This window comes from Plasmodium vivax, chromosome 13, assembly GCF_000002415.2.
Source record: "Plasmodium vivax chromosome 13, whole genome shotgun sequence".
NCBI classification, from domain to species: Eukaryota; Apicomplexa; class Aconoidasida; order Haemosporida; family Plasmodiidae; genus Plasmodium; species Plasmodium vivax.
Window position 1 is genome coordinate 66,791 of NC_009918.1, and position 26,470 is coordinate 93,260.

The 26,470-nt window shown below is 43.0% G+C and overlaps 5 protein-coding genes across 5 annotated transcripts, besides 56 other annotated features; 3 read left to right on the forward strand and 2 right to left on the reverse strand.

Moving 5' to 3' along the window:
* The first annotated feature begins 146 nt into the window (after window positions 1–146).
* Window positions 147–171: a microsatellite.
* Window positions 172–795: 624 nt separating this feature from the next.
* Window positions 796–817: a microsatellite.
* A 48-nt stretch (window positions 818–865) lies between these two features.
* Window positions 866–889: a microsatellite.
* Window positions 890–991: a microsatellite.
* Window positions 936–8,094, reverse strand: PVX_084175 (hypothetical protein, conserved; the record flags this gene model as incomplete). Its single annotated transcript, XM_001616452.1, has 6 exons — window positions 936–1,204; window positions 1,524–1,652; window positions 1,753–1,891; window positions 2,035–2,163; window positions 2,311–2,433; window positions 2,629–8,094. 6 exons carry the CDS (start codon window positions 8,092–8,094, stop codon window positions 987–989), a joined length of 6,204 nt encoding a protein of 2,067 aa, XP_001616502.1. The 3' UTR covers window positions 936–986.
* Window positions 1,309–1,342: a microsatellite.
* Window positions 1,429–1,450: a microsatellite.
* Window positions 1,543–1,693: a microsatellite.
* Window positions 1,931–1,951: a microsatellite.
* Window positions 2,333–2,355: a microsatellite.
* Window positions 2,851–2,915: a microsatellite.
* Window positions 4,031–4,055: a microsatellite.
* Window positions 5,922–5,953: a microsatellite.
* Window positions 6,149–6,170: a microsatellite.
* Window positions 6,448–6,489: a microsatellite.
* Window positions 6,744–6,777: a microsatellite.
* Window positions 7,476–7,504: a microsatellite.
* Window positions 7,505–7,530: a microsatellite.
* Window positions 7,552–7,658: a microsatellite.
* A 185-nt stretch (window positions 8,095–8,279) lies between the features above and the next one.
* Window positions 8,280–8,299: a microsatellite.
* A 70-nt stretch (window positions 8,300–8,369) lies between these two features.
* Window positions 8,370–8,391: a microsatellite.
* Window positions 8,392–9,833: 1,442 nt separating this feature from the next.
* Window positions 9,834–9,858: a microsatellite.
* Window positions 9,859–10,869: 1,011 nt separating this feature from the next.
* Window positions 10,870–10,918: a microsatellite.
* A 115-nt stretch (window positions 10,919–11,033) lies between these two features.
* On the forward strand, window positions 11,034–13,250 carry PVX_084180 (hypothetical protein, conserved). Its single transcript, XM_001616453.1, has 5 exons — window positions 11,034–12,245; window positions 12,379–12,431; window positions 12,528–12,583; window positions 12,714–12,784; window positions 12,997–13,250. The coding sequence occupies exons 1-5, from the start codon at window positions 11,208–11,210 to the stop codon at window positions 13,093–13,095; spliced, it is 1,317 nt and encodes a 438-aa protein (XP_001616503.1). The 5' UTR covers window positions 11,034–11,207; the 3' UTR covers window positions 13,096–13,250.
* Window positions 11,238–11,277: a microsatellite.
* Window positions 12,996–13,033: a microsatellite.
* A 41-nt stretch (window positions 13,251–13,291) lies between the features above and the next one.
* Window positions 13,292–13,313: a microsatellite.
* Window positions 13,314–13,746: 433 nt separating this feature from the next.
* Window positions 13,747–13,780: a microsatellite.
* An 87-nt stretch (window positions 13,781–13,867) lies between these two features.
* Window positions 13,868–13,924: a microsatellite.
* A 76-nt stretch (window positions 13,925–14,000) lies between these two features.
* Window positions 14,001–14,075: a microsatellite.
* Window positions 14,076–14,103: 28 nt separating this feature from the next.
* PVX_084185 (hypothetical protein, conserved) lies at window positions 14,104–14,721 on the forward strand (the record flags this gene model as incomplete). The annotated part of the gene is made up of 3 exons (XM_001616454.1): window positions 14,104–14,196; window positions 14,401–14,517; window positions 14,659–14,721. 3 exons carry the CDS (start codon window positions 14,104–14,106, stop codon window positions 14,719–14,721), a joined length of 273 nt encoding a protein of 90 aa, XP_001616504.1.
* Window positions 14,391–14,411: a microsatellite.
* Window positions 14,462–14,493: a microsatellite.
* A 325-nt stretch (window positions 14,722–15,046) lies between the features above and the next one.
* Window positions 15,047–15,070: a microsatellite.
* Window positions 15,071–15,463: 393 nt separating this feature from the next.
* Window positions 15,464–15,554: a microsatellite.
* Window positions 15,555–15,833: 279 nt separating this feature from the next.
* Window positions 15,834–15,853: a microsatellite.
* Window positions 15,854–16,027: 174 nt separating this feature from the next.
* Window positions 16,028–16,073: a microsatellite.
* Window positions 16,074–16,233: 160 nt separating this feature from the next.
* Window positions 16,234–16,270: a microsatellite.
* Window positions 16,271–16,434: 164 nt separating this feature from the next.
* Window positions 16,435–16,458: a microsatellite.
* A 212-nt stretch (window positions 16,459–16,670) lies between these two features.
* Window positions 16,671–16,747: a microsatellite.
* PVX_084190 (high mobility group protein, putative) lies at window positions 16,673–17,324 on the reverse strand. The gene has a single exon (XM_001616455.1). The coding sequence runs from the start codon at window positions 17,234–17,236 to the stop codon at window positions 16,913–16,915; it is 324 nt and encodes a 107-aa protein (XP_001616505.1). The 5' UTR covers window positions 17,237–17,324; the 3' UTR covers window positions 16,673–16,912.
* Window positions 17,325–17,421: 97 nt separating this feature from the next.
* Window positions 17,422–17,441: a microsatellite.
* A 302-nt stretch (window positions 17,442–17,743) lies between these two features.
* Window positions 17,744–17,809: a microsatellite.
* A 28-nt stretch (window positions 17,810–17,837) lies between these two features.
* Window positions 17,838–17,901: a microsatellite.
* Window positions 17,902–18,039: 138 nt separating this feature from the next.
* Window positions 18,040–18,066: a microsatellite.
* A 525-nt stretch (window positions 18,067–18,591) lies between these two features.
* Window positions 18,592–18,621: a microsatellite.
* A 1,829-nt stretch (window positions 18,622–20,450) lies between these two features.
* Window positions 20,451–20,476: a microsatellite.
* Window positions 20,477–21,244: 768 nt separating this feature from the next.
* Window positions 21,245–21,373: a microsatellite.
* Window positions 21,374–21,592: 219 nt separating this feature from the next.
* Window positions 21,593–21,648: a microsatellite.
* Window positions 21,649–22,238: 590 nt separating this feature from the next.
* Window positions 22,239–22,258: a microsatellite.
* Window positions 22,259–22,561: 303 nt separating this feature from the next.
* Window positions 22,562–22,589: a microsatellite.
* Window positions 22,590–22,739: 150 nt separating this feature from the next.
* PVX_084195 (origin recognition complex 1 protein, putative) lies at window positions 22,740–26,228 on the forward strand (the record flags this gene model as incomplete). Its single annotated transcript, XM_001616456.1, has 1 exon — window positions 22,740–26,228. One exon carries the CDS (start codon window positions 22,740–22,742, stop codon window positions 26,226–26,228), a length of 3,489 nt encoding a protein of 1,162 aa, XP_001616506.1.
* Window positions 23,431–23,458: a microsatellite.
* Window positions 24,742–24,764: a microsatellite.
* Window positions 24,843–24,867: a microsatellite.
* Window positions 25,149–25,281: a microsatellite.
* Window positions 25,288–25,323: a microsatellite.
* Window positions 25,609–25,633: a microsatellite.
* Window positions 25,908–25,935: a microsatellite.
* Window positions 26,229–26,317: 89 nt separating the features above from the next.
* Window positions 26,318–26,354: a microsatellite.
* Window positions 26,355–26,434: 80 nt separating this feature from the next.
* Window positions 26,435–26,457: a microsatellite.
* Window positions 26,458–26,470: the final 13 nt, after the last annotated feature.

Consider the following 26,470-nt stretch of genomic DNA (forward strand, 5'->3'; position numbering starts at 1 on the left):
TGTAACAAAAAAGGCAGTCAAAAAATTGCACAAAATGGTGGGCAACTTTTCAGATAGCCATTACGCAAATCGTACAACACAGTAGATTAACTTCTGAGCTGTACCTATCCGTTTTAATTAACATTTTTAAGGGAAAAAAAAAAAATAAAAGCATCCATCTGTTGCCACGCTGTGTGTTTTTCCCCTGCCCCTTCACCTGAAAAATTACAATTTTGCCGTTTTAAAAGAAATTAAAAAGGAGGCTGCGCGTTTGGCCTGTTTTCTTTCCACCCACAATATGCACAACTGGTCTTCAAAAAATTGAAAAAGTTACACCACGCAAATGAGTGTGTGTGGTGCCTCTTCCAACACCGCCGTATCGTTCGCCAAACGAATGAATTGCAAAGTAGTGACATGGCGACGTGCTTTTAATGGGTGCACACACAAATAAATATATATACAAATGTGCATATATTTTTTCTTTTGCCTAGTTATGTGCACTTATGATCGCACTTATAGAACCCCCACCAATACCTGCTGCTCACCGCCCACGCGTGCATCCACCACAACAGAATTTAGGACGTTGTTATTTTTGCAATTCCACTCGTTCGCAGTGCTAGTACAATTAGGAGCGCGCGTCCAAGCGTACATGTATGTGAGTATATATGCAAACATATATATACATACACACCGCACCCCACACGGTCGCAGTTAAAGGTACACATTTTTGCACGGTCAGTTTTGCCATGCATAAGCAAAGGTCTGTTTGATGGTGAACAAGCGAAAAGCGGCTTGAAAGGAGGCTTCTCCCCCGCCGTGGAACGCACTGCACGTTTTAAAAAAGGACACTTACACGAAAGGGTGCACGGGGACACGCAAAGCTGGGCGGCGCTTTGCAAGGGCGTACAAAATTGGGCAACGCGTCAACGCGACAAAAAAAAAAAAATAAAAAAAAATAATTCGATATATAATTGGGCGGATAATTGGACGTATAGTTTACCGTATTATTAACTAAACAGATGGGTAGTTACACGAACGACTAGTGCAATTCCGGTGGGTCGAACATGCCGCCAGCCGGGCACGCAACACCCCAGGCACAGCCCAGAGCTCCTCATTTCGCCTTTTTGCCCTTCCCCTTTTGCACAAAATTGTGCTTCGTAGCCGGCTTTAACTCCTTCAGATCTGGGGTCGAATTTGTTATAATGCAGTTTCCCAGTTCGTCCACCTGCACGTAAAAAAAAAAAAAAATAATAATAAAAAGAGGTGCCCATGTGCATGTGCATTTCGCACAGATGCATAAGCTTGCTGCAAAGTTGGTTTGCTCAACAGGAGGCACTCATTTGTTACACGTCCAAATGTACCATGCCGATCATTTGGAAAATATTGCGAATAATATGTGGCTACATAAACGGGGCAACTGCTCATAGAAAAAGGACAATTGCGCAACGTTTATTAGTCTCCAACTGTTGATGCGACACGTCAAATAAGGCCCCCTCTCCTCGCAGTAAAGTAAGCAGCTGGGTGGAAATTTAGGGCTGCCCTACCGATATATTTTTGATGAGCTCCTTTTCCTTTTCTTCGGTTGACATTTTCAGGAAGTACGAAATGCACGATTCGGCAACCTTCCCCTTTTTGGCATTTCCGGGCACCAGCTTCACCTTGTACTTTTGATTCTACAAAAGGGAAAGCAGCAAAAAAATGGGAGCCATGTGGTTACGCCGCTTATCTAGGCGGCCACTTCCCCCTTCTGCCAAGGGGCTGATGGGTTGCTACCTGAATGGCTGAGTAAGGCGCACACATCGGAATTGCAAACACCAAGTTGTCTCCTTCCTTGGGGGTGCACACCAACTTCTTTAATTCGCTCATTTTGTCCTACGAAGGAGGGGAAACGTGGGTGTTCGCCTGACGTGTGCTTCGCGGCGTGGAGAAGTGCGCCCATCGGGGTTCACAAAAAATGTACACACACGCTCATATGCATATATATATATGTATATGCATAACTATGCATTTTTCCCTTATGCTAATGCGAAGTGTAATTTTTTTTTTCTTCTTTACCTTCATTTCTTCCTCGTTTATTTCCTCAAAATTGATTGTGACTTCTTTGGGGCTCTTATATTTGTTTTCCTGCTCCGCCGCCTTGCTCTCCAGCTTCTCCACTTTTGCCTTCTCCGTCTCGTGCTTCATCTGCAGAAGGGGGTATATCAAAAAATTTGCATGAACAGTCTCGGGGAAAAGCAAGTGATGAACGGAGGACGTGGTAACATCACAATGCAAAAGAGGAATACACACATGCGCAGCGGCATGCATATGTTCACCCCCTTTTTCGCTAACCTTTCTTGCCCCAATTATCTTCATGTGCAGCTGCCTTTCCTCCTCGTCGTCATTCTGTTCCCGGTACTTTTTCTTCATTCGCTTCTTTTTCGTTCTCGCCCCTCTCAACAGGTGCACGCAACTCTGAAAAAAAAAAAAAAAAAAAAAAATAGCATGCATATTGTTTGGTTATTTTTTCCCATAACATTGCTATCGTGTAAAAACGTTTCATTGCGAAACTCGCCCGATGTGATCATTTTGCAGTTTTTTTTTGCTTCGTCAAACGGTCGGCACGTTCCCTTTTGCTGCCACTTTGCTGCCATTTGGCCACTCCATTACCTTATCCTTTTTTTGGTCCTTCACAGTTCCCTGGTTAACAGAACCATTTTGTTCCTTTGCGGCATTCTTTTTGACCTCATTTTCGCTCTGCTTATTTGAATTATTTCTGTATTTTTTCTCCCCATTTTGGTCATCCTCATGACTCCCCTTTTCATTGTTTCCTTTTCCCCCACGTTTATTTCCACTGGGTTGTGCGTTTCCACCATGGCTATCATCACTGTCGCTGTCCTCTCCATCCCCATCCGTTTGGTCGTCGCTGGCCGATTGGTTGCTCTCGTCCGATTCGTCTGATTCGTCCGATTCCTCGCTTTCCTGATAACTTCCTCCATCACCGTCGTCGTCGTCATCGTCATCCTCATCCTCCTCATCATCGTCGTTACCATCACCGTCGAAGTTTTTCTTCCCTTCTGGTGCCCCCCCCCCGTCGCTACTTCCGTCTCCCCCCTCCACATCCTCCAGCAACTTGCTCAAATCCATTTTGACAAAACCAGTTGCTTTGCGAGGTCTGGCCGGTCTGGAAAAGCCCGGCGACTCCGGTTCCTTCACAGAAACAGATTTTCCAGTCTGCCCAGTAAAGGTAACTTTTTTTTCCTTTTGATTATCACTTGGGGTCATGTCAGTGCCCGTCACCATTTGTGGTTGCACTTGTGGCTCCACTTTTTCTGTGCCTTCCTCCCCTTCGTCAGAATTTTCTTCAAGATCTATCTCCTCAAGCAACTTGCTAACATCCATTTTGACGAAGCCCGTGGGCTTGCGCGACCTAACCGGCCTGGGCGCATTCAGAGATTCATTTTTCTCTCCTTGCATATACACATCCTCGTAACTGAAGGAGACGCTTTTTTTCTTCAAATCAGGGCTAAGTGCACCCTCGGCGAAGGTCACTTTTGGTGTCTCCTCCTTATGTTCATCCTCTGCGTTGGAGCCATTCAGATGGTTCGCGCTGCTCGTTTCGTCCGCATTGTCTGGAGCAGCCGCTACACCCCCCTCGTCGGACTTCTCCTCATTCTCTATCTCCTCCAGCAACTTGCGCACATCCATCTTGACATACCCTGTGGGCTTTCGCGACCTAACCGGCCTCGGCACGTTGAGCGACTCCTGCCTTTCGACGTAGATATGCTCATCCTCTGAGCTGAAAGACACGCTTTTTTTCCTTATGCTGGGTCTACGAGGGCCCTCGCCGAACGTCGCACTTACCTCTTCCTGCGTGTCTCCCTTGGCTCCCTCCTCGTTAAGCTCACTATTTGAATTACTCACCTGACCCACCTGCCTCACCGCATTATCCTCTCCCACATCCTCCAAACTTTGCTCATCCCCTATCTGCTGCAACAACTTGCTGACGTCCATTTTGACGAAGCCCGTGGGTTTGCGCGTCCTCACTGGCCTGGGCACATTCAACGAGGGTTGCTTTGCATCACCAACGGACTCATCCTCTGACGTAAAGGTGACGCTTTTTTTCTCACCCCTTCCCTCCCCCGCTTCGCAAAGGGTAACTTTGGTGGAGGTGCCTGTCTCCTCGGTTGCGTCTGCCACCCCTTCTTCTTCATCATGATGCTCTTCTTCCTCTTCCTCCTCTATCTCCTGGAGCAGCTTACTCACGTCCATCTTTACAAACCCAGTACACTTGCGAGATCTCGCGGGCCTTACCAATTTGGGACCTTCTTCACCATGATCACTTACAAAGGAAACTCTTTTTGCCTTCTCCTCCTCTTCCCCACACTCTCTCTTCTCATCATGGCTACTTACCGACGGGTGGTCACCCAGTTCCGCCTTTACCTTCTTATCCGCCTCGGAATCATTTGAGTCCTCATCTTTGAAGGTCACTGGGGGTGCCCCATACACCGCGCACTCGACAAAAATAAATGGGCTCCTCTTTTCCCCCTCACACAGATAATCCTTTACACAGTTACTCCCAAGCTGTTCGACCGACCCTCCATTCGTAAAGCTAGAGGGAAAGAACTTCTTCAATTCTACTGCATTACTGACCATCCTCGTATCTTCCAATCCCTCAAACGGGCCATCATGCCTACCAGTGCACGTCATATCTGGGATGCCTTCTAAATATAAACTGAGACATGTGTAACTGCCCTTCTGTGCAAACCCCCTATGCGAAACAAAAAAAGTGATAGCCTCTTTTAACCTTCTCAAAAATGGGCGCAAAGTGGGATCCCCCAACGGTATGTGCTCCTTCAAAACGGGGTAATACCTTTCCAGAAAGAAATACACGAAGACGTTGCAAATTCTGAGTAGCAACCTTTTGTGAGTCCTCTTCAAAGCGGCGCACATGCCACATTTTGAGAGATGCCCATTTCTGCCACGCATGAGGGGTTTAAGGACTGCTCCGTAATTGCGTTCATCCGACCACAAATTGGAAGCTACCCAGCTTAACAACCCTCTCACAATTGCACAATCGTGATTGTACGCGATTCCTAATTTTTCCAAAAGGGGAAAGACCCGGTCGAACTTTTTCTCAAAATTTTTATTCAACAGATTTGTTCTATTTCTGTCCGGAAGGAAGAAGCCAACAAAACGGTTGTACATATGCCTCTTCTTCCTTTCACACCTCTTTAAATGTCCCCTACATGGCACATTTGGCGCAACGCAGCTGTTTACACCCTTCGCATTTTTTATACCTTCTGGGGCATCCTGCAATTCGAAGCACTCGTTCGATGCGGAGGGGTAGGTACATTTAGCGGACGTACTACCACCGTTCTGCTGGTGTCTTCCCCTCGTTAGAACAGTCGCAGGGAAGGAAGTTCCTTCCATTGGGCCTGTGTAGGGATTGCCAGCTTGGATGTGACCCTCTGCGGTGCAGGCATCAATAGTGACCCCCCCCACAACTGCCTGATCACCGTCGCTGCTCCTCCTCTCCCCATCATTTTCGAAGCTCTTCTGCGTGTCGTCCAAATTGTTTTCCTCGTTATTGTCCAGCGCCGCATTGTCCACCTGAAAAATTATACACAGCCCCATTTCCAGCTTGACGTGCGGCAAGTAATTCTTCTTCCCCCTGATTACAAAGGACCCCGTTTTTAGGTATTCCCCCGTCGGAGCCGATTTACTAACTTGGTGATAGTGCACCCACCAAGCCGAAGTAATAATCTTATTATTCCAAGCAGAACTTCTACAAATGGCTAGCTGACCCGCCTCGGACAGAGTTTTCTCCGGAATGGGGATGTCCTTATGCGGATTTTTGATAATACATGTGGAAGCACCATGAATATCTGCATGCACATAAACATCATTCTTTTGGAAATACCTCCTAAACAAAATTTCATTTTGTAGAGCGTCCCTCCCAGCAATGACTAAATAATTTTCTGACGAGATAAACCAGTGGAACTTCTCAAACCAGTAGACTTTTCTTATCTTTTGAATTTGACCAACTGTCTTGTTATGCTTTCCCTTTTGTTTATTTTCTTTTTCTTTTTTTTTTTTCTCCACTTTTTTTACAGCAAAGTTGGTGGATATTTTTGTTTTCCTGATTTTTTCTTCTGCCTTCTTTCGCAGCTTCTGATAATCTTCTACATTTCCGTATACAGAGTTGTTCAGATTTATGGTGACTGCGAACCGGTTGTTTGTTGCAGCTTTCTTGTTGGACGATTTTTTCCCCTTTGATGGTTGTTCGTTTGCCTCACTAGAGGGGTCATCGCTTCTCCCGTTTGCCTCACTGGAGTCGTCGCTTCCCAGCCCGTTTTCCTCCCCGTCATCTAAGAGCAACTCCATTTCGCAGTTGTTAAAATTCACGGAGCTAATCCGCAGCGCTATGGGATGATTCTGCTTCTTAAAAAGTTTAATATGCTCCCAGATTTTTTCCCAGTTGGCATTCGTCGCGACTGCGGCACGCATCAACTGTATGGCTTGCTCAACCAATTCGTCGTTCATTTGAATTAGCGAAATTTTTTTCCTCAAAGTACTCACCTCCTTCTCCAACTGATCGATTCTCCTCTCATGGTCCAGCTTAATTTTGTCCATTTTGGTGAGAGACTTTTTAATCTTAATCACCTCCTGCTGCTTGTCGTATTTGGACAATTCCATTCTACTGAAATAGGTGTCTACGCATTTGTTAAAGTCGTCAAAATGGACGACTTCTAGTTTGTTTTCCTCCACTTTATTTTTATGATTGTTCAGAATGATTGGGGAAAACTCGGTAAAAGCGATCTCTTCACCACTTCTCTCCTCCTTGGCTTCCATTTCCCCTTCGCCTCCCACACCGTCCGTTTTATTCTTTTCCGCTTTTGTTCCCTTTTCGCATTTTGCACCGCCCTTCGGGGCAAAGCCGTAACCCTTCACACACCCCCCTTCACTGCTAAAACTGTTCAGCACGCATAGCGCCTCATTTATCGCTTTGAGCAAAATTTGGCCCAAGTCACTCAAGCTGTATTTCTCCAACAAATCGGAGGGGTTCACATCAGATGCGATTAACGAATGGACAATTAAATCGCTATGGGCAAACACAATAAGCTTGCTGGCTAAATCAGTCAACGTTTTAAGCTTCTTCATCTTTTTCCCTTTCTCATTATCGCTGCAAATGGGGGTGCCCATTTTTTTATTCGAGCTGTTGTTCAAATTTGCCGACGTTTTGTCCTCCACATGTTTGGCGCTCTTCAATTTGGCGTTGCTGCTCCCCTTATTTTTTGCTTTATCCTTACCTCCTCGGTGTGCTTCTTCCACAATGCCATTCTTCGCAGCTCCCTTTTGTATCCTACCACCACCATTATTGTCACTCCCCTTTTTGCTGACTGTGGCTTTTTCGTCTACACCATTGGTACGTTCACCAAAAATCGCCTTAATTTGTGCCAACCCTAAATTTGTGTTTTCCACCCGGTTATTTTGCAAATCATGCGCTATGACGCCATTACGCCCCTCTACTACTACACCCTTTGATATGGAAGAAGCATCCTCAAGTGTGACACCATTATAAAGGAGCATCATTTCGCTGATGCTCTTCTTTACATTTTCCAAGTCGACTACATCCAAACTTCTATGCAGCATGATGGACGTGTGCTCCTCCACATTGTACACATCATTGATGTTATACTTCTTCCCAATAGCATCATTGGTCTTCAAAATGGACAATATTTTGTGGTTATTGTCTGTGAGGATAATATTCCCAGCAATGTATAACTCCACAATCAGATGGCATGCTTTATCGTCGAAGCCAAATTGGATGTCAACCACTCTGTCTCCTCCCAGTTGACTTATGTTGGTGATTTTTCGAGACCTCAAATGTTTCCTTAACTTCATGGTAAATGCCGATGGCATCACATCTTTTTCCCTTTTCCATTCTGTTATATGGATTCTCTTTTCAGCTTCGACAAGGAAAAAATACTTCTGCTCCTTTTTCGAGCATTTTAAAACGTAAATTTTGTTGGAGATGTTATAAATGTTCGTTACTACACACCCGACGATGATATTCCTGCACAGGGTGATTATTGCGCGTATATCCAAAGCTGTCAACCTTTGTTTCGCCATCCTCTCCTCCACGATCTGCCCTACTTCGAGTTCACGCCTGTCACTGCTTCACGTTTGAGGCCTTACAGCGCTTCAATGCTCCAAGGCGTAAACACTTCAACGCGTCAGTGCGTACCGTACGGCTATTTATCAACTGGTTTGTCGAAATTTCTCAATGGGCAAAACAAAGCTCAATTTTTTAATGCCCATGGGGCTGAAAGAAATCATTGCCGCGATGGGGGTATTTTACGTACAACTAATTTTTGCAGTTCACAATTGTGCTCTTTTGCTTTTTCCTGTAGAAAAAAACAAGCGAATTGGTGAAATATCTTACTGAGAGCTCCTCAAACGGTTATGTTTTTTTTTTTTTTTTTTGAGCTGGTTATTCTGCTATGGCATGTTTTTTTTTTTTTTTTTTTTTTCCCGCCTTGTCACTTCATTTCACCTAAAACTGCCCTCATCGCTGGGTGTACATTTTCAAATACACTCAATTATGATCGCAGTTTTTTTTTTTTGGCTGTGTTTATTCTTTCTTTTCAGCCCGAAGATCTACGTGTATCATCTTTGTGCCGTTTTTTTAATTCCTCTCTCGAATTTGCAAAAAATTGCAAATCGGCAAAATGTACGCAAGAACACGCGTGAATATGTACATATATATGTGATCACACGGAACGCGCAAATGTGCGAATGTACATGCGGGGGATTTTTCCATACCCTTAAGCATTCATATGCAATCTGGCCCATACAAACACACGCTCAAAGGGTGACAAAATGAAACAAAGTAAATCGCAACATTTGCCAAAAAAAAAAAAAAATAAAATAATTTACCTCCATTCGAGCAATGTTTTAAAAAAAATGCCTTGCTTCGAATTAACAAAAAAAAGGTGTGTACCATGTGCGCAAGAAAAAGAAAGGCTATTCGTAAAAATAAGCGCACATTTTAACACTATGGCGGTGAACACTTATCATAACACACCTTATCGTTGCAGCGGAGTCGTTTTACGCACTGTTACGCAATTGTGACACACAGCCTCCACATACGTAGGCACATACCCAATGAGCAATGCTGCAAAATGCCGCTCCATATACCCATGATGGAAAAAAAACAACCATAACAAAAAGGATAATCCATGATGCGTCTAAAAAGGCAACTAAACAGGTCTGTTCCGCCGGTACAGCAAAACATGGAGGCCCTGTCTATTGGCGCAGTATTTTTCTGCGTAAATGTGTGTATCACTTTATTCGCTCATTTATTTATCCACTCATCTGCGTTGATCTTTTTCGCTTACCTCTGTAATGATGCGAAGAAAATTGTAAAAAAGGGTAGAGCGTGAAAGGGGAAAAAAGTTCCGTCCAGCTTGTCATATACACTTCGGATAGTTATGCGCGCTCACACCACATGGTGATGTTTGAAAGAGGCCTTATGTATGCCACGCGAAGGTGTGTCCTCTAACTACAACTTTTGCGAGCGTAGGTATTATTCGCTCCTTTCAGTTGCAACTACAATTTAATCAGGGCATATGTTGCGCCTATTGCGTGAGTACAATTGCACACAACGGGATGAAGAAGAAATATCAATTTTGTATGCATTTTTTTTTTTTTTTTACATAAAAATACAATCAATTTTTTTGCATGTGCGTATTCGCTTCGAAATCGTTCAAATGAAAGCATTTAAGTGTGAAATGTTGAACTTGTCATTTTCTATGCATTGCGAAAGGGTTGTGTGTTTTTTCCTCCTTTTTTTAAGCTAGTGAATATAGTAAAATCCCCTTTTGCCTTAAAACAGGACTTTTCTTTTTCCTTAAGCGTATTTTCTGCTGTTCATAAAATACATGAACGGTTCATAACTTTTTTGATATTTAGCTTTTTTTTTTTTTTTTTTTTTTTTTGAATGCAAAAAAAGCTACCTGATGTGGACAATTTTGGTTCGTCTTTTCAGGGGGATAAATTTGTGGTTACCTTTTGAAGCGTGAAAAAGGCCACTTTTGCGTTCTACGGGGGGCAAAATGCAGCTAAGAAATTGCGACATTTCGGTTATTTTGAGGAGCTAGATAACTTTAAGTGAGTAACTTAAGCATATCGATGAAATAACGAAAATGCGCGTGTTCATGGAAAAACTGTCAACAGGTTGGGAACAAGATTCCTCTATCTCGTTAATCACATCGTAGGGGGAAAAAAGCCTCTTCACATTTACCAAACTTTCACAAGCGCAAAGAACATAAAGAAAGTTCTACGCTAAGGCATTTTTTTAAACAAAGGCACAAATATACATATGCGCAGACACATATTTTATAATGGTGTAAGCCCCCCCTTTCGGGGATTAACCTTTAAGCACAAAATGGAGATAAATATAAGGTCAACACGTTCGCTCCGCGGTAAAACCCATCCCGCAGTCTCATTCAAGCAGAAATGCTGCAAAGTAGTAACACCATGGAGGTAAATTTCCCCGTTTGTTTATCTCCCCATTCTTTTGCCTTTTTTTTTTATGATTGGTCAATCCTTTTCAGCCAAACTTTTGGGCATAACCAGATCGGTCATGGCGAAAAGTGCGATGATTTGAAAAAATACAATGCCGCCTGTACGCATGTATAACTTGCCCGTCCAAAGTAGCAACGGGAAAAAGGGACTCACATTTGACCTGCATATAAAGGCACATAACATGTACCATTCGTGCAGTTCACCCCTCCTGCGAAACGAAACTTATTTTATTTTTTTCGCCGCGAGGAGGAAACTCCGCGTTTGTAGCTAAACAAATGTAGGATACAAATCAGCAAAATTCGAATGAATATTTAACAGCGTTGCACTACGCGCCGTTCACTTTCTCAAAATCGCACGACATTGGTGGCACCCGCGTCGGAATTTTCCCCGCATTTAGCGGGTGACTGACAAGGGAACCACAGAAAATAAAAAAAAAAATTAAAAAAAAATTATAAAAAAAAAAAAAAAAAATTTCTTAAATCACAGTTTAGCTAGTTAAAAAAAATTGGAAAATCCTCCATCTTGGGATATGACTCTTGGAAAAAATGAAAACACGCCTTTGCAATGTTCGCAAAGTCGTATGCGATTTTTTTCCCATTTGAGAAGAAATATCGAAATATGCCCCTACTCATAGTGAACAGAAAAAAGCAAACAGCATGGCATTAGAACAAAAAAAAGCAAAAAGCTTGGCATTAAAACAGAACGACGCTTCAAAAAAGAAAAAAAAATTAGGAAGCGCAAAAAAGGTTAAGAAGAACAATGGAGCGAAGCTAAAAAAGGGATCACTACTGAAGAAGAAGAAGAAGAAGAGGGAGAACAAAAAGGAGAAGGACAAATTAGATGAGCTGTACAAACTGGAAATTAAAAACTACAAAAAAAAGGGAAGGGGGAGAAAAAAGCACCATGCTGGAAGTGAACAGGAAGTAGACTCCTCAGATGATAACTCTGACCTTCTGAATAACGACTACAGTGATGTAGAAGAAATAGCCAATCAAGTTAAGGAGCAAGTTAGCTTATATAAATTTTTGCTAAGAACGAGAATATTAACGCAGAAGGTTTTGTGCCTGTCGAATAAGCTGCCCCTTTTGCCATTCGTTGCATATAATGAAAAATTAGCAGATAAAGAAAAAAAAAATAAAAACGGAGATGTCGAAAGCGCAAAAAATTGCACCAACGTTAACGATTCGTTAAGCGATGTACAGCTTGATGAAGAAAAATTAAAAAACGACATTGGCGAACTGCTAACCGTTTTACATAATTTGCTCAAAAATAAATTCATCAAGGTAGACATCCCAGTAAATAAAAACGCATACAACGAAGTGAACATAATTTGTGATGAAGAAGATAAACCCTTTTTCGAAAATAGGACAAAACTGTATGAACAGCATACCACCGAAAGTGAAAAGAAACTCTTCTCACTAATTGACACTTGGTTTAAATATTCCAAAAAAATGTGCCTAAACTTTTTTGACATTATGCATAAAGTCACCAAAATAAGTTCTGTGAAAAGTTTAAAAACGTATGAGCAGCCCATATCTTCCCAAATCAGTCAAGTCATGTTTGACCTGCCTGCCCTGATTCAGAGCTCCTGTCCACAGACCATAAACTATCACGTTGTGGGGAAAGAGCTCTACGAGCGGCTCTACGGTGACGACTCAAATTTTAGCTTGAACCAGTACATTTACGACGACGAGGTGAGGATGATACGCGGCTGTTGTACTCGCGTGTGCTTCTTTATTTGCAGTTATGTTGATAGGCAGCTCCTACGTTATACACCCCCCCTTTGCGCATCTCTACACCCCTCGCGTGCTTCACTCCTCCATTTAGGCTTACTACAAGAAGTTTCTCCTGAACGCCATCCAAAATTTGAAGGATAATCAGTAATCATGAGAGAACGTTGTGCGTTTACCCACGCAGAAGCGTAAACGTTACACGCACACATGTTTGCTTCTGTACCCCCCCCTTTTTCCACGCAGGGAAGACAGCGAATTGCTGAAATCGCAACGGGAAATTTACAAAATAAAAAAAAAATGTAACAAGAAAAGAGGAAATTCAATTGCTGCCTTGTGTGCATTGCGCAATTTTTTTTACCCCAATTTTATATATTCATTGTAATGCATAATATTACACAATTTGATACGTGTACCTTTTTTCCCCCTCAGATGAGAGCAAGCATGTGAACAAGGGCAAAATCACCTCGTTTGACCCCATTCCCAAATTAGTGAATTTCATGGTTCGAAAATAAATACGCGGAGGGCGCGGCATGCCACTGTTGTGGCGCGCGTCACGTGATTAAAGCGGGCGCCTCTCACCTTAAGTGCTTATCCCTCTGTTGATAATGTGTGCAGGGGAATCTGCGCGCGTTTCTCTGCAACACAATTTGTTAATATTTGTTGCATTTTTTTTACATGCCGATTTTCCCCTTTTTTTTTTTTTAAATTGCAGCTGCCGGAACCGCGCGATAGCAGAATCGAAAGCACCTACGATTATATGGACAACCCCGAGCTTGTGGACGTCCTTCTGTCGTCCCTGTTTCAAAGTTAAATTTTTCGTTTGTTTGTTTGTTTTTTTATTTTTTTACTTGTTACTTTTTAACTTTCTTTCATTTTGTTTCCACTTGCAAAACACGCTCATCTCAGTGCGCATTTGTTTTGGTACATCCTTTTTATGTACTCAATTTTGCATCAAAAACGGATACCTTTTCTTTTCACCTTAAAAATGAAACATATCTGCCGCTTCGCTTTATTCACGATCAATTCGTTCAAAAAAAAAAAAAAAAAGGCTTGCCATCAATTTAGGTGGCACGTCGGTTGTTCTCGCGGGAGGGTGTTATTATATGTTCGCAAAAAAAAAAAAAAAAAAAAAATACGGTGCTTTGGCGCATAGAGCTGCCAAAAGCGTAAAAATAAAAACTGGCCAAAATTGTAAATGGAACTTTGCGAGTTGTTCGTTTGGTCATTTGAGTCATTTTTTTCCATCAATTTGGTGGGAATCATTTTTTTTACTTTTCCCTTGTTCGCCTTCCCGCGTACGTATACAAGATAAGCATGCCCACGCATACCCGCATGAGGAGAACATCCCCCAGCAGCGAAGAAATACCAGCGTACAGTGCACTGCAAAATATTCATGTACAGCATATGTACTATATTTACTTTTACAGTGCGGCGCCCCAGATGCGCTTCACATATCCTCGACGTCGTTTTGCTTTTTGGCGGAACGGAACTCTTAGCGAAGGGGAAAAAACTCCGGGCAATTTGGAAATGCCATTTTCTATGATTTTACTTATGAGCCATTTGAAATTTTTTTTTTTTTTTTTTTTTTTTTTTTTTTTTTGCGGCAGCGGAAGTTTAAATCTTCCAAAAGAGAAGAAGACTTTCTCAGCGTTGTAGCTTACCAAGCGGAAATAAAAAGAAAAAAACGCGTACGTACAGTTTATACGTATGTATATATAATATATGTACGTAACTTACGTACGTATCCCTCGCCAGGCGTAGCGAACACTCCTTTGGAACCCAAACCGAGGGGGAGTGGCCACCAAAGAGAAAGGAATAAATGAAGAATCCGGACTGTTACGAAATAGTTGTTACAACTGAGTCGGAGAACGTACAAAAATATATTGCGGATTGCCTTGAGAGGATGAAAATAGTAAACGCCCATTTGATAAAAAAACTTTCCTCCCTTTTTGCTACATGCCCCTGCGCAGCGTTGCGCTGATCTGCTGATCTGCAGATCTGCTGATCCGCTGATCCGCGGCGACGTATGCTAAACCGCTGCCCTGCGGCGTAGATACCCCCCGTTGACCTGACCCCCCCTCCATTACCACCTGCCGCTTACATTTTTTTCCCAAAGGGAAATATCAAAATTGTAGGAAGGCAACATGGAATTGTCAAAGCGTTCACTCTGTTGGAGCTGCTGAAAAAGGAGGCCAAGAAAATCAACCACACGATACTATACCAAAACTTGAAAGTAATGGGCCCAGCTATGCGGTGCATCCGTTTACGAGATCGCCTGTTACATATGTAACGTGTGAACCTGTGTATGTGTGTTTGTACCTATGTACGTGCGTATGCATTTATATACACGTGTGCGTATGTCCCCCCCCTGCAGGCCACCGGATCTGATAGAAGAAGGGCCCTCGAAATTAACATATTCCTTTCTCTGCGAAATTAGGCGCATCGTTTGGCCCCCCCGTTTGTTTCCGTTCAGTTTTCTACTTTGTTTTGTGCCACGCTGTTTTGCGCCACGCTGCTTTGCGGCACGCTGTTTTGTGCGACTCTTTTTTTGTGTTACTCTGTTTTGCGTTACTCTTTTTTGTGTTTCTCCCCTTGGGGCTGCTCCTCACTTGCCGCCTTTCCCCCCCATCTCAACCCCTTTTTTCGTAAATCATTTGCCATTTTCCAAAATGGATAATTTGTACGGCGAGATGGAATGACGTTCGAGTTAAAATTTCCCCCGACGTTTTTAAAGTTTTCGTAAACCATCGAGTCTTATTTTTCGTGCCTAGGAGCATCCCTCGTACTGTGTTTTATTTATTATTTTTTTTTTTTCCTCGCCCCTTCGCCTTTTTATGTTTGTGCCTGCTTATGCGCCACGCGTGACGCGTTACGCGTTACCCTTTACGCATAGCGCATTCTTCTGTTGCGCTTTCCTTTTTTTTTTTTCTTTGTTCCACCGTAATGCGGGTCACAATTTCGTAGTATGTTCAAATTGCCCTTCCCCCCTCTTTGTGCGAATTTCGCGTGAAGGGTAAAAGGAGTCGCAAAAATAGGTTTTTCTTTTTTTATAAAAACAAAACTGTTGGAAGCGTCGTGCCTATGTGCACATACTTGCATAAGGACACTTCTGCGCTGCGCACTTTTGCGTAACGTTGTACGACTGAGCGAGGACGTCGCTCGTTAGGCAGCTCGTAGGACCGAGTCGACTCCCTCCCCCGCGTGTACCATACATATGGGCAAATACAATTATGTAAGCTTTTTCATGCGTACACAGTTGTACCCCTGACGAAGTTCCTCACGCGGGTAGATTTTTCACATTTCTCGCAGACTACATCCAACACGTGGATGAAAAAATACCGATTTGATGTCCTCTCACTTGTTTATTCACCCTCCCACGTGGCTATCCACCCTGCTGAGTCATCTCCTCCTTACGGCAGACCCCGCAATGGGTTATATACGGTCACTTTCCTTTTTGGTAGGCACATATTATAAAGCGTGCCCATACCACGTAAAATATACCACGTAAATATAAAAAAAAACATCGCTTCGCCCTTTCGATAGCGCTGCTACCCTCTCCTTAGCGCACTCAACGCAGGGAATTCAAAAAGGTCTGTCAACTTAAGCCACACGAAAAATAGTATGTAGAAAAACCGTTGGGTGCAGAATAAAGATTTTTTTTTTTTTTTTTTTTAACGCAATGCTTAATTTAATAAGTTTGATGTGTGTACTAAAAGATGTACATATGTATGATCATTATAATGTTTTTAAAATAAAAAAAAGAGAAAAAAGAAGAAAAAGAAAAAGAAACTGCAATGTGATACACATGGAATGGGGATAGCTAAATAAGCAAACATAAAAATAGATATATTTGCTTATTCACTACTTATTTATTTGTTTATTTGTTTATTCATGTACATGTACCATGGATAAAAAAAAAATTATAACTTTTGAAAAATTTAAAACGTTATGCTTTTATATAACTTTAAAAAAAAAAAAAAAGGAATATTAAAATAATAAAAAATTGTATTTCAATTTTTAATATTTTATTTTAAAAAAAAAAATACTTCTTCGTTTTTTTTTTTTTTTTTGTTTTTTTTTTGTTTTTTTTCGTACACTGATGTATCAATATATGTTTAAACTTTTTCTACATTTTTTGTTCACGTGCTGGTAAGTTTCTAAAAACTATAAACTGATAAAAATGCGAATTAATATCAATAAAAATCAGTACCTGTCAGTAGATATATATATAATCTGTTGTATAAATTCCATGTGTTTTTTTTTTTTTTTTTTTTTTTTGTGAGATATAATTTGACTGAGCGCCATGTTGTGTATCTTCTCAAACGTTCGTACGGCAACATACTCCTGTTTGCACATTTTATGTACACCCATCTGTGCAATTTTTTTTTAAGCTGTTGAAAGTTCACCGTATGCGTGGCCCTGACAAAAATGAGCAGGCCAACATCCGCATGGTTCGCGTCCGTCTTCACAGTCGCGCGTGTGCTGATACGTACATGCATACGTACACGCACATATACACGCATATATACACGCACATATACACGCATATATACACGCACATATACATTTCCATTCATGTACCGCGCGGCTTCCCCCATGCTCAGTCCGAGTGCAAAGCTCCCCGAGCGTTATGCCTTCATTTTCGTTTTGGCGTACTCCACCTTTTCGCGTTCGTATCTGAGTTTATCCTCCTGCGCTTTTTTCTCGTAGGGAGCCTTTTCTCGCTCGTCTAATTTATTCCATGCCTCTCCAATCATCTTGCCAACAGTTGCGACGTCTTTGCTCAAATCGGGATCTCGACTTATAATTTCTGCTCTCTTCTCCTTCGCGAAAAACATGTACGCGGACAGAGATCTCTTTGGTGCATGTGGGTCCTTCTTGTTCTTTCTTCGTTTGCGCACTTCCTTGCCTCCCATGTTTTTCATTCCGTTGAATTTTTTCATAGGATCCATTTTTCGAGCGGGGTGCCTACTGCGTACGCGACTGTGTGTGGGATTGTACGTATGCGCTTATGCCTACGCCTATTCCTACGACTATGCCTGTTTGTGCTTCTGCACGTATACGCTGGCGCGAAGGCCACCTTAAAGCTTCAAACGGTCGAGTGTGGGCGCGAACTCGGGAATTTTCCGAACGAGCAGCGCTGCGTAAGATGCGTACACCTTACGATGGGTACTCTTTAAAGCGAGGGAGACGCAAAATATTATACGTACACTTTTTGCTATAAAAGAGATGTACGTATGGATATATATATATATATATATGTGCATACGGAGTAAGCTCTTCACTGAGGTAGAGGCCACTGCCGTGAGCGTTCGTGTGTGTGTGCGTGTTGGGAGTTCGCCTAACTTTGCAATTTTGATAAACGCGCGTATACTCGTAATGTATACACGGGTACCAAAATGTACACTGTGAAGGGGAGGGGGGTGGAAAAAAGGAAAAAAAAAAAAGAGCATTCACTTTTTGTGTGTATGTGAACACGTTTTTGCGTCGAAGCAAACTGTGAATGGATGAATGGCCAATGTGTACGGCTAAACGTACGCCGCTAAAATGTGTTATGTAAACTTAAAAACACGAAACAAAATGCTTCTTTACGTGTGTTTTGCTAAAGGGGGGGACGCGTGAAGAGCTTTTACTCCTTCGGGGGGTACACTAACATATATATATGTAATACGTACGTGCGTACTTATGTTCATATGTACATATATGTACGTAGCATACGCATTGGCCCTCAAGTGGGACGGCAATTCATTCACTCGTACGTTTGTACTTGGCAAGCAAATGGCGCATAAGCGATTGTATTAACTGGCGATATGAAGGGCTCTTATTAACAGTTTTGCATGAAAGTATATAATGAAAAGCAAAAAAAAAAAAAAAAAAAAAAAAAAAGCGAGGGAATACTTTTTTCAATTGAAAAGTAAAATATTCTTTCGTACTCGTTAAATAATTTTAAAGATACTTATTTTTTTCAATTCGCGCTTTTGATTATATTTTTACGAATATGATATGCTGTACGTAAATGTACATAAATATACGTTATATGCTGCTATATGATACTGTATATTTATTACATATGCATTTATATATAATGCTTGTACGTATTGCTATTGCGTATGCGTACTGCGCTGCATCCCTTGTAGTGAAGCATAACATGAAGCATGATGCATGAAGCAGAAAATTCGTTATGAGAATCTTTGCGTAATCGCAGTAATGGTGAATGTGAATACGGCACGACGTGCATTACTTTATCTTAAAAAGAGGAAATGATGACCATGGGAAAAAAAAATATATATAAATTATATATATAAATAAATTAACCTTTGCGTTTGCAAACGGGATATATAAATAAATCCGTACGTACAAATAAATATGCGCAAAAACGTGATGAGCGCGCCACGATATATATTACATACTCAGCACTACGCAAGGAAAAATGGGTAGATAATGATGCTCATATGCGTACGGTTACGCATGGGTTATATACGTATATAATTAATATATGCTTTTCTTTTTTTTTTTTTGCGACGCTTACGCGGTATATATAGTATAGCAAAATGTACATTCACTACGTCGCGTTGCGCCGCGTATGGTTCCGGAGGCGAAGCTGATTCCTTCCTATTTTATATCTCAAAATACGCGATGGGGCAGAGGTATTAAATTCAAGCGTTCAGGCGAAGCGCGACTGGGAGGAGGTATTTTACATGCTTGCCTTACATGCGGTACGCAAATATATACATATGTGAGTATTGCATGGCAATTTACGCATATATACGCTAATAGCGATGAATATAGCAATAACATATGTACGTAATAGCAATATATATAGTGCGCGGAACAAAGCGCCGCAGCCTCTTCTGCGTTAAGAGGAGGATAACATGCTCATATATTTTTTTCGCGCTTCAATTTTGCGTTCAATATTTGCCAGAAAAAGGGGCCCAGCTGCGCGCGGACGTACGTACAGTACAGTAAGCACGTTATATATATAAGCGGGAATAAGCGGTATTGCCGATAAAATGTACATTACGGCGCGCAATTTTTACATGTAAAATATATGCAAATATATATTTGTACTTATTATGCGATTTATTGCCCCCCATTTATATATATGCCGAATACATATGCCTTCGTGCCATCGTACTTTTTTTTTATATATATATAACCCTGCGCCCAGTTTTTATGCGTACCGCTCCTCCGCTTAGTGCGCTTATTCCCCTTCGCGAGCTGCTGCATCATGGCATGCTGCTTATGCTTAAATGTGGTATTATCATATACAGTTATATTTACGTATCCATTTTTTTGCATATATAATGAAACATTTCCGCGTACGTGTCATGGCCGTGGCCCTTTTTTTTTCACGCCTCGTGCATATAAATATATAAAATGCATCCCTTTGCGTACACTCAATCAGTAATATATTCCCCGTGAATCACGTTTATGTGAACAATTTTAACTCGCAAAAAAAAATAAGTAAATAACTAACTAAATCGCCGCTTGCGGGAGATTATTTTCATTTCATCCCCTTCTTCGCAGTGGGAGGCATTAGTTTTTATTTATAACCTTAGCAGCCGCGTGGAATGATTTTTTTTCAGATTTTTTACCTGTTCGTACATTTTTGCTTCCTTATATGATGTACTGCTTGCCCGGGTTCTAACGCATCGCGATCACTTCATTTCCTTTTTGTGTTTCCTTTTTGTATGTACGTTCCTGCCCCTACGTGACCATTTGCGCGTACGTAAACGTAAGTGGGGGGACCCGCCAGCTGGCGCAGGAGCAAACCGGCAAATGTATACCCTCTTGGCCCCCTCCTTAAAACAAAGAAGATGAAGAATATTCCCCAGCGCATTACGCGCAGTTTATCCTCCCACCTATGAGTGAACAACTTTGCCTAAACAGGTTAACCAGCTTAGAGAGCACCTCCGGGGGGGGGTATGCCATTTCTGCCAGGGCAGCTTGACTGGAAATATACATCACTACACCTACCGCGGGCGCATATATATGTGTACGTATGTGTACATATGTGTGGTGTTTCCTCGCCATTTTTGCTCCTTCCGTTTATGAGAACAGTTCGACGCAGCTTAGCATTCCGCAAGTGAGTTCAATTTTCCGCCACGCAAAGGTGCACATTATTCGCATAGGGGCATTTCCCCCCTCTTTGTTCCCTCCCATTTGGGCCATTTCACCTCGAACGAATTTGCCAAGGGGGATATTTGGTTGACATAAGGTGTGTTCTGAAGAGATCCACCAGGGGGTTCTTATTTTTTCCTTTTTTCGCTTTTCCGTGGAGAGGGGTGACACACACGGAATAATGTAAAAGATCCCCCACCACAATTTTCACATCTGATGGTCGTGCGGCAAAATGGTGTAGGGGAAAACAAATCGTGTGGGAGAATCCCCCATTAAGTGAATATACATGTGGCGAACTGTTCACACCTGCGGTAAAAGGCACGCGGTTACTCCCCTTTATGAATCTTTAGTGGAGACATTTTCCGATAAATAGGCCCCACGTTTTTCCCCCCCCATCGAATGGTAACATATGGGAGCGTCCGCATAGTGTAGACTCTCGAACGGACTACTTCTCATACGTTTAACATACGATTTGGTACGTCGGTACATGCAAGTGGGGGTTAATAACATTACAAGTGGAGAGTAGTTTCTTCCCCCCCCCTGAGAATGTACGCTTGGAAAAGAGTGCTCTCTTCCGTTTGCGCCATTCGTGTAATAGGGGGAACCACTGGCAATCCATTTGATGCCTGCGGAAATGCATGTGGAAGCATCTATTTATGTCACCCCGCTTGGAGGCATTCTCCATGGAGTTAAACTTTCGCATCGATCTGGCCTTCCTCATATTAAAGCAAACATGCAGGGAGGGAGAAGCAAAGTAACCTCCACGGGGTAGTCAAATTTAGCGAATTAATACCATTAAGATGGTTATATTAAAAGGTTACGAAACAAAACTGTAGGGTTTACACACCCTGGGGTGAGGGGTCTGCGCTTCCCATCACCATCATACCATTCGCACACCGCGTAATGATAAATCAATGTGAAGGAAAAAATCCCCTTCTTTTACGTATAAAATTGAGAGGTTAAAAAAAAGCAGAAAAAATTTGTTATGATGACTTTTGTTAAGAAGCAGCAAAAGGTAACCAACTTAGAGGGGCCGCTGTTCCCCCTCATTTTCAACACATCACTTGTTTTTTTTCTTCCCTTATGGGAAAAAGGCTGCTAACTTTTTGCCGCACGAAATTGATTAGCAAAAATTATTAACACTAACTTTGTTGTGAAAAGAAGGGAAATTAAAAAGTCTACACTTCTGTCACTCTCGCAAAAGGGTACACACATAAATCCCAGCCAGTTGCCACCAAAGTGGAACTCCTCCTGTCACCACACAATGTTCGCGCAAAAGGTGAACAGCTCGCATGCTGCCAATGGTGTGTGTGCACGGAGACAAAGTTCCACCGATACGCCACAGAACTGGCGCAAAAAGACGAATTCGAATACCAGCCATAGCTCCAATCCAACTTAACAGAGGGAGATCGCATCTCTGTACCTTTTTAATTCACAAAAGGGGAGACTTATCCGCAAAGTGCTGCGTAAACAATGTCGTGGCGAAGCGGCAAATCAGGAAGCATAAAAAGACGCAATTTCGCACACGCAAGGTGGCATCGTATGCCCGCATTTTGCTTCCCGCGTAATGTCCTTTTTGCGCAGCTATTACGCCATTTTGCTTTTTTTTTTTGCGTATATATTTTTTTTTTTTCCGCCCCCGTTATACTCTCTTCACACACATCCAAATGGTAAGGGGTTTTCCCTGCAGGTTTGCTACTCCTGTCTACGGCAGTGCCACTTCTCCCTTTTTCGCGAAAAAAAAAGCAAGCGGGTGAAGCTGCATGGCGGCTAACTGCATAACTGCGCGCCAAATCGTGAAATCCGTTCCTACAAATGACCCGCAAAAAAAAATAATGTGTCAAGTTTTGCGAAAGATGTGTATTCACCCCCCTGAGAATATCCTTCCCGTCCAATACTTAGTTAGTATCTCGAAAAGGAGTTACCATCCTGAAGTGTTTTTTTTTTTTTTTTTTTTCGCTCCTTTTAAAATGCAAAAATGAATTTAAATAACCCATTTTGAGGACTTACACACAGGGGGTTACCTCCATTTCGATGTTAATTTTCCACAAATATCTACATCGAACGGGGAAAAGTGAAAATCGTATGGCGATAAAACTGACGGAGGTGCGCCAAAGTGGGAAATTCCACAGCGCAAAAGGGAGGTGTAAAACCTTTTGCTGTAGTGGGGGGGGGAAAATGCAAAAAGGAGAAGAAGTGACAATTCTCCATTTTTCCTCCCAAAGCTTTAGCAACATAATGAATCCTCTTTGCATCTTTTAAAAATAAAAAAAAAAAAAAAAAAAAAATACTTCAAAGTGGTAACACACAATTGTGCGTATCCTCTTAAAAAAAATGACTCCAAAAAAAAAAAACCACAAAAGTTACGAATCACACAAAATTTGCCAACCTCGGGAAAACCGCGAAACTCGCGAAAGCCACCACTTTCGCAAGGTTAACAAGGTTCCCAATTTTCACAGCTTTCACTTGAACGATAGCGAAATTTTGAGCCCCACGAAAGGAGGCATAAAGCTAGATGTGAGCAAGCTGAGCATCCTAAGCTTTTCGGGCACGCCGAGGAAGGAGGAACCGAAAAAAAAGCAAAGCCGCATCCCCGATTATGAGCAAATTCAGGGGAACACCCAAGACGTTTACATTCAACTAAATCAAAGGAGTGACACCCCTAGGAAAAATACAAGCAGGGTCACCACGGCTGAGAAAGCGAAGAATCGGAAGGAGAAGCACGCCTTGGACTCTTCCTCTTCTTCCCCGTCTTCCTCTCCCTCTTCCTCGTCGTCCTTTTTTTCCTCCCCCCCGTCATCCTACTCGTGCGTGTCGGATAGCGATTCCTCCGCACACAGTCCACGTGTTCCCCGCGAGCGCCAGGCGTCACACGTCTTCCTCTCCTCGGATGCCTCGCCCCGGAAGGCAGAACCAAGGAAAAGCCTCAGCAAACAAACCAGAGTTGCACACACACACAATTATGACCACATGAGAAGATCGCCCAGAAACCTCAGCACAAGTAAATCCGGCACAGAAAAGGACAGCCACAAGAAGAAGGATGTCGGGGGAGGGAAGGAAAACAAAAGAAACTCGGAGAAGGGCAAGGTGGGTAACTCCCATGGCGATGTGCGAACCCTTAGGAGCGCAACGAAGGAGAAGAAGGACGAAAAGAAAGTGGTCAGCGGGTCGCGCTCCAGTGTGCTGCTCAAGAGAAAAAGCGAGTGCCTGTCGAAGGATTCCTACGTGTACCGCAACCTGGTGAAGAGGGCGAAAACGGGGCTGCCCCGGGGGGGTGCCCGCAGTGGGAGCAGCGAAAGTGGTGACGACGACGGTAGCGGCAGTAGCGATCTGGGTAGCCGCAGGGGTAGCGGCAGGCCCAGCCCCAGGCGCAGCTCCTCTACCCAGAAGCAGACGCAACCACAGAAAAGCAGCCACCCACAGAAAAACAACCAACCGCAGAAAAACAACCAGCCACTGAGACACACCGCAACCATTAACAAGCGAAGCAGCATGCTCCCCATGAGCGAGCAAAAGGGCAGAGGCGCCAGCGAGGCGAGGGAGCAGCACAAAGAATTTACCAGCGAAGAAGTTGCAAAGCTTACAAAGGACACCTCCATCAAACTCGTTGAGCAAGACGCCTGCCAGTATGAAGACGGCGTGATTTACGAATGCATATGCATCAACGAGGTGCAGTACAGCATTGGGGACGACGTGATGGTTTTGTGTGAGGGTAGCGGTGGGGGCAGCTCGGGGAGAAGCGGGACTACTACACACCACCCGAGTAAGAACCAACTGGGGAAGACCTACCAGCTGAGGAAGGGCAAAATAAGCAGCTTCTACCAAAACGGAGAGAGCAACCAGGTGGAGGCGGAAGTGTGCATATACTTTGACCAGCACGACGCCGCGTACATAAAGGAGCTTTCCGAAAAGCAAAAATCCAGACGATCAAAGGCAGACTTCGAAGTGTTTCTGGACGAGAAGACGAGAAATTTTTACCTACTAGGAAATATAGAGTTTAAACTGGTAGACGCCAAAATGATTTTAAAAAAAATCCACGTGTACAATGAGAAGAGGCTCTACGATGAGGATAAAACGTCCAAGCAGGGGAAGGACAAGTTCCTTTGCACGCACTACTTAAAGGAAAGGGAAGAAAGAATCTGCGACTTACAGAATAGCGAGCACTGGGATAATTTGGTCCTGGGTTCTAGCGATTTGTACTACTCCTTCTCCAACGGGAAAAAGAGCAACAAAAATAAGTCCCTCAAGATGATTATAGACAAGCTGAAGGTGGGCGAAGCGGGCGGGGGGAGAGGCCAGAGCGGCAACGCCGCAACCAACCCTGGCAGTAGCACCACCAGCAGCCCGAGCAAATCCCCAAGCGGTAGCAAATCCCCAAACGGTAGCAAACCCCCAAGCGGTAATAAAACACCGGGAAGCAACAAACCCCCAAGCGGTAACAAAACAGGAGGTAAAGCCAAAACCCCCCCCAACGTTGATTTAAAAAATTTCATAAAGCAGGACCAAGAAAACTACTACGTGAATCTGCTGCGCAACATAACGGACCCAACAGATAAGGCCATCCGAATGATGCAGCTGGATGTGGTCCCGAAGTATCTCCCCTGTAGGGAGAAGGAAATAAAAGAAGTCCACGGCTTCCTCGAGTCAGGCATTAAACAGTCAGGCAGCAATCAAATTTTATACATTAGCGGAATGCCAGGAACGGGCAAAACAGCCACCGTGTATAGTGTGATCCAACTGCTCCAGCACAAGACAAAGCAGAAGATGCTACCCGATTTCAACGTCTTCGAAATTAATGGAATGAATGTAGTACACCCAAATGCAGCCTACCAAGTGCTTTACAAGCAACTCTTTAATAAGAAGCCACCCAATGCCTTAAACTCTTTTAAACTGCTCGACAGACTCTTTAACCAAAATAAAAAAGACAACCGAAATGTGTCCATACTAATAATCGACGAGATCGATTACCTCATTACAAAAACGCAGAAGGTCCTCTTTACTCTCTTCGACTGGCCAACCAAGGTGAATAGCAAACTGGTTCTAATAGCCATTTCGAATACTATGGATTTGCCTGAGAGGCTAATACCCAGATGTAGATCCCGTCTAGCATTTGGCCGATTAGTCTTCAGCCCATATAAGGGAGATGAAATAGAAAAAATTATAAAAGAGCGCTTAGAAAACTGTAAAGAAATTATTGACCATACAGCTATACAGCTATGTGCCAGGAAAGTAGCCAACGTGTCTGGGGACATCCGAAAGGCTTTGCAAATATGTAGGAAGGCCTTCGAAAATAAAAGGGGGCAAAAAATTGTCCCCAGAGATATTACCGAAGCGACTAACCAGCTCTTCGATTCGCCACTCACCAACGCAATAAATTTTTTACCGTGGCCGTTCAAAATGTTCCTCACCTGTGTCATCGTCGAGCTACGCATGCTTAACGATTTTATCATCCCCTATAAGAAGGTCCTAAACAGATACAAAGTCCTCGTCGAGACAAGTGGGAAGTACATAGGCATGTGTAGCAATTCTGAGTTATTAAAAATTATGCTCGACAAATTGGTAAAAATGGGTATCCTACTTATCCGTCCTTATATACCCCTCGAAAGTTTGGCCAAAAATAAAAACAAAGAAACGCTCCTTGGCTTCAACGAGTCGTCTAAGAAGAACGCCCCCGAGACGAGCAAGTCCACCAGGACGCAGGTCAGTGCGGAAATAGACAAGGAGTCGGGCGACATGGGCTTAGAGCTCAACGTCGAAACGCAGCTCATCATCACCGCGTTGATGAAGGACGCCGAGTGTTCGCAAAAGCTCAACTTTTACTAGCCATCTGCGCGGATAAGCACCGCCAATCGTTTTGGAGTAGATACCTGTGCGCACCCACCATGCGGGTACGATCGGCGGTGTGCCTTTTTTCGTGACGCCCCCCACTGTGGAGAAGCACTCATTGGTGCAGTCATTAGTGCAGTCATCAGTGCACACATTGGTGCAGTCATTCGCGTCGTTTTTTTTTCCCCTTTTTTTTCCCCTTTTTTTTTCTCTTTTTTTTCCGTTTTAACCCATTTGGC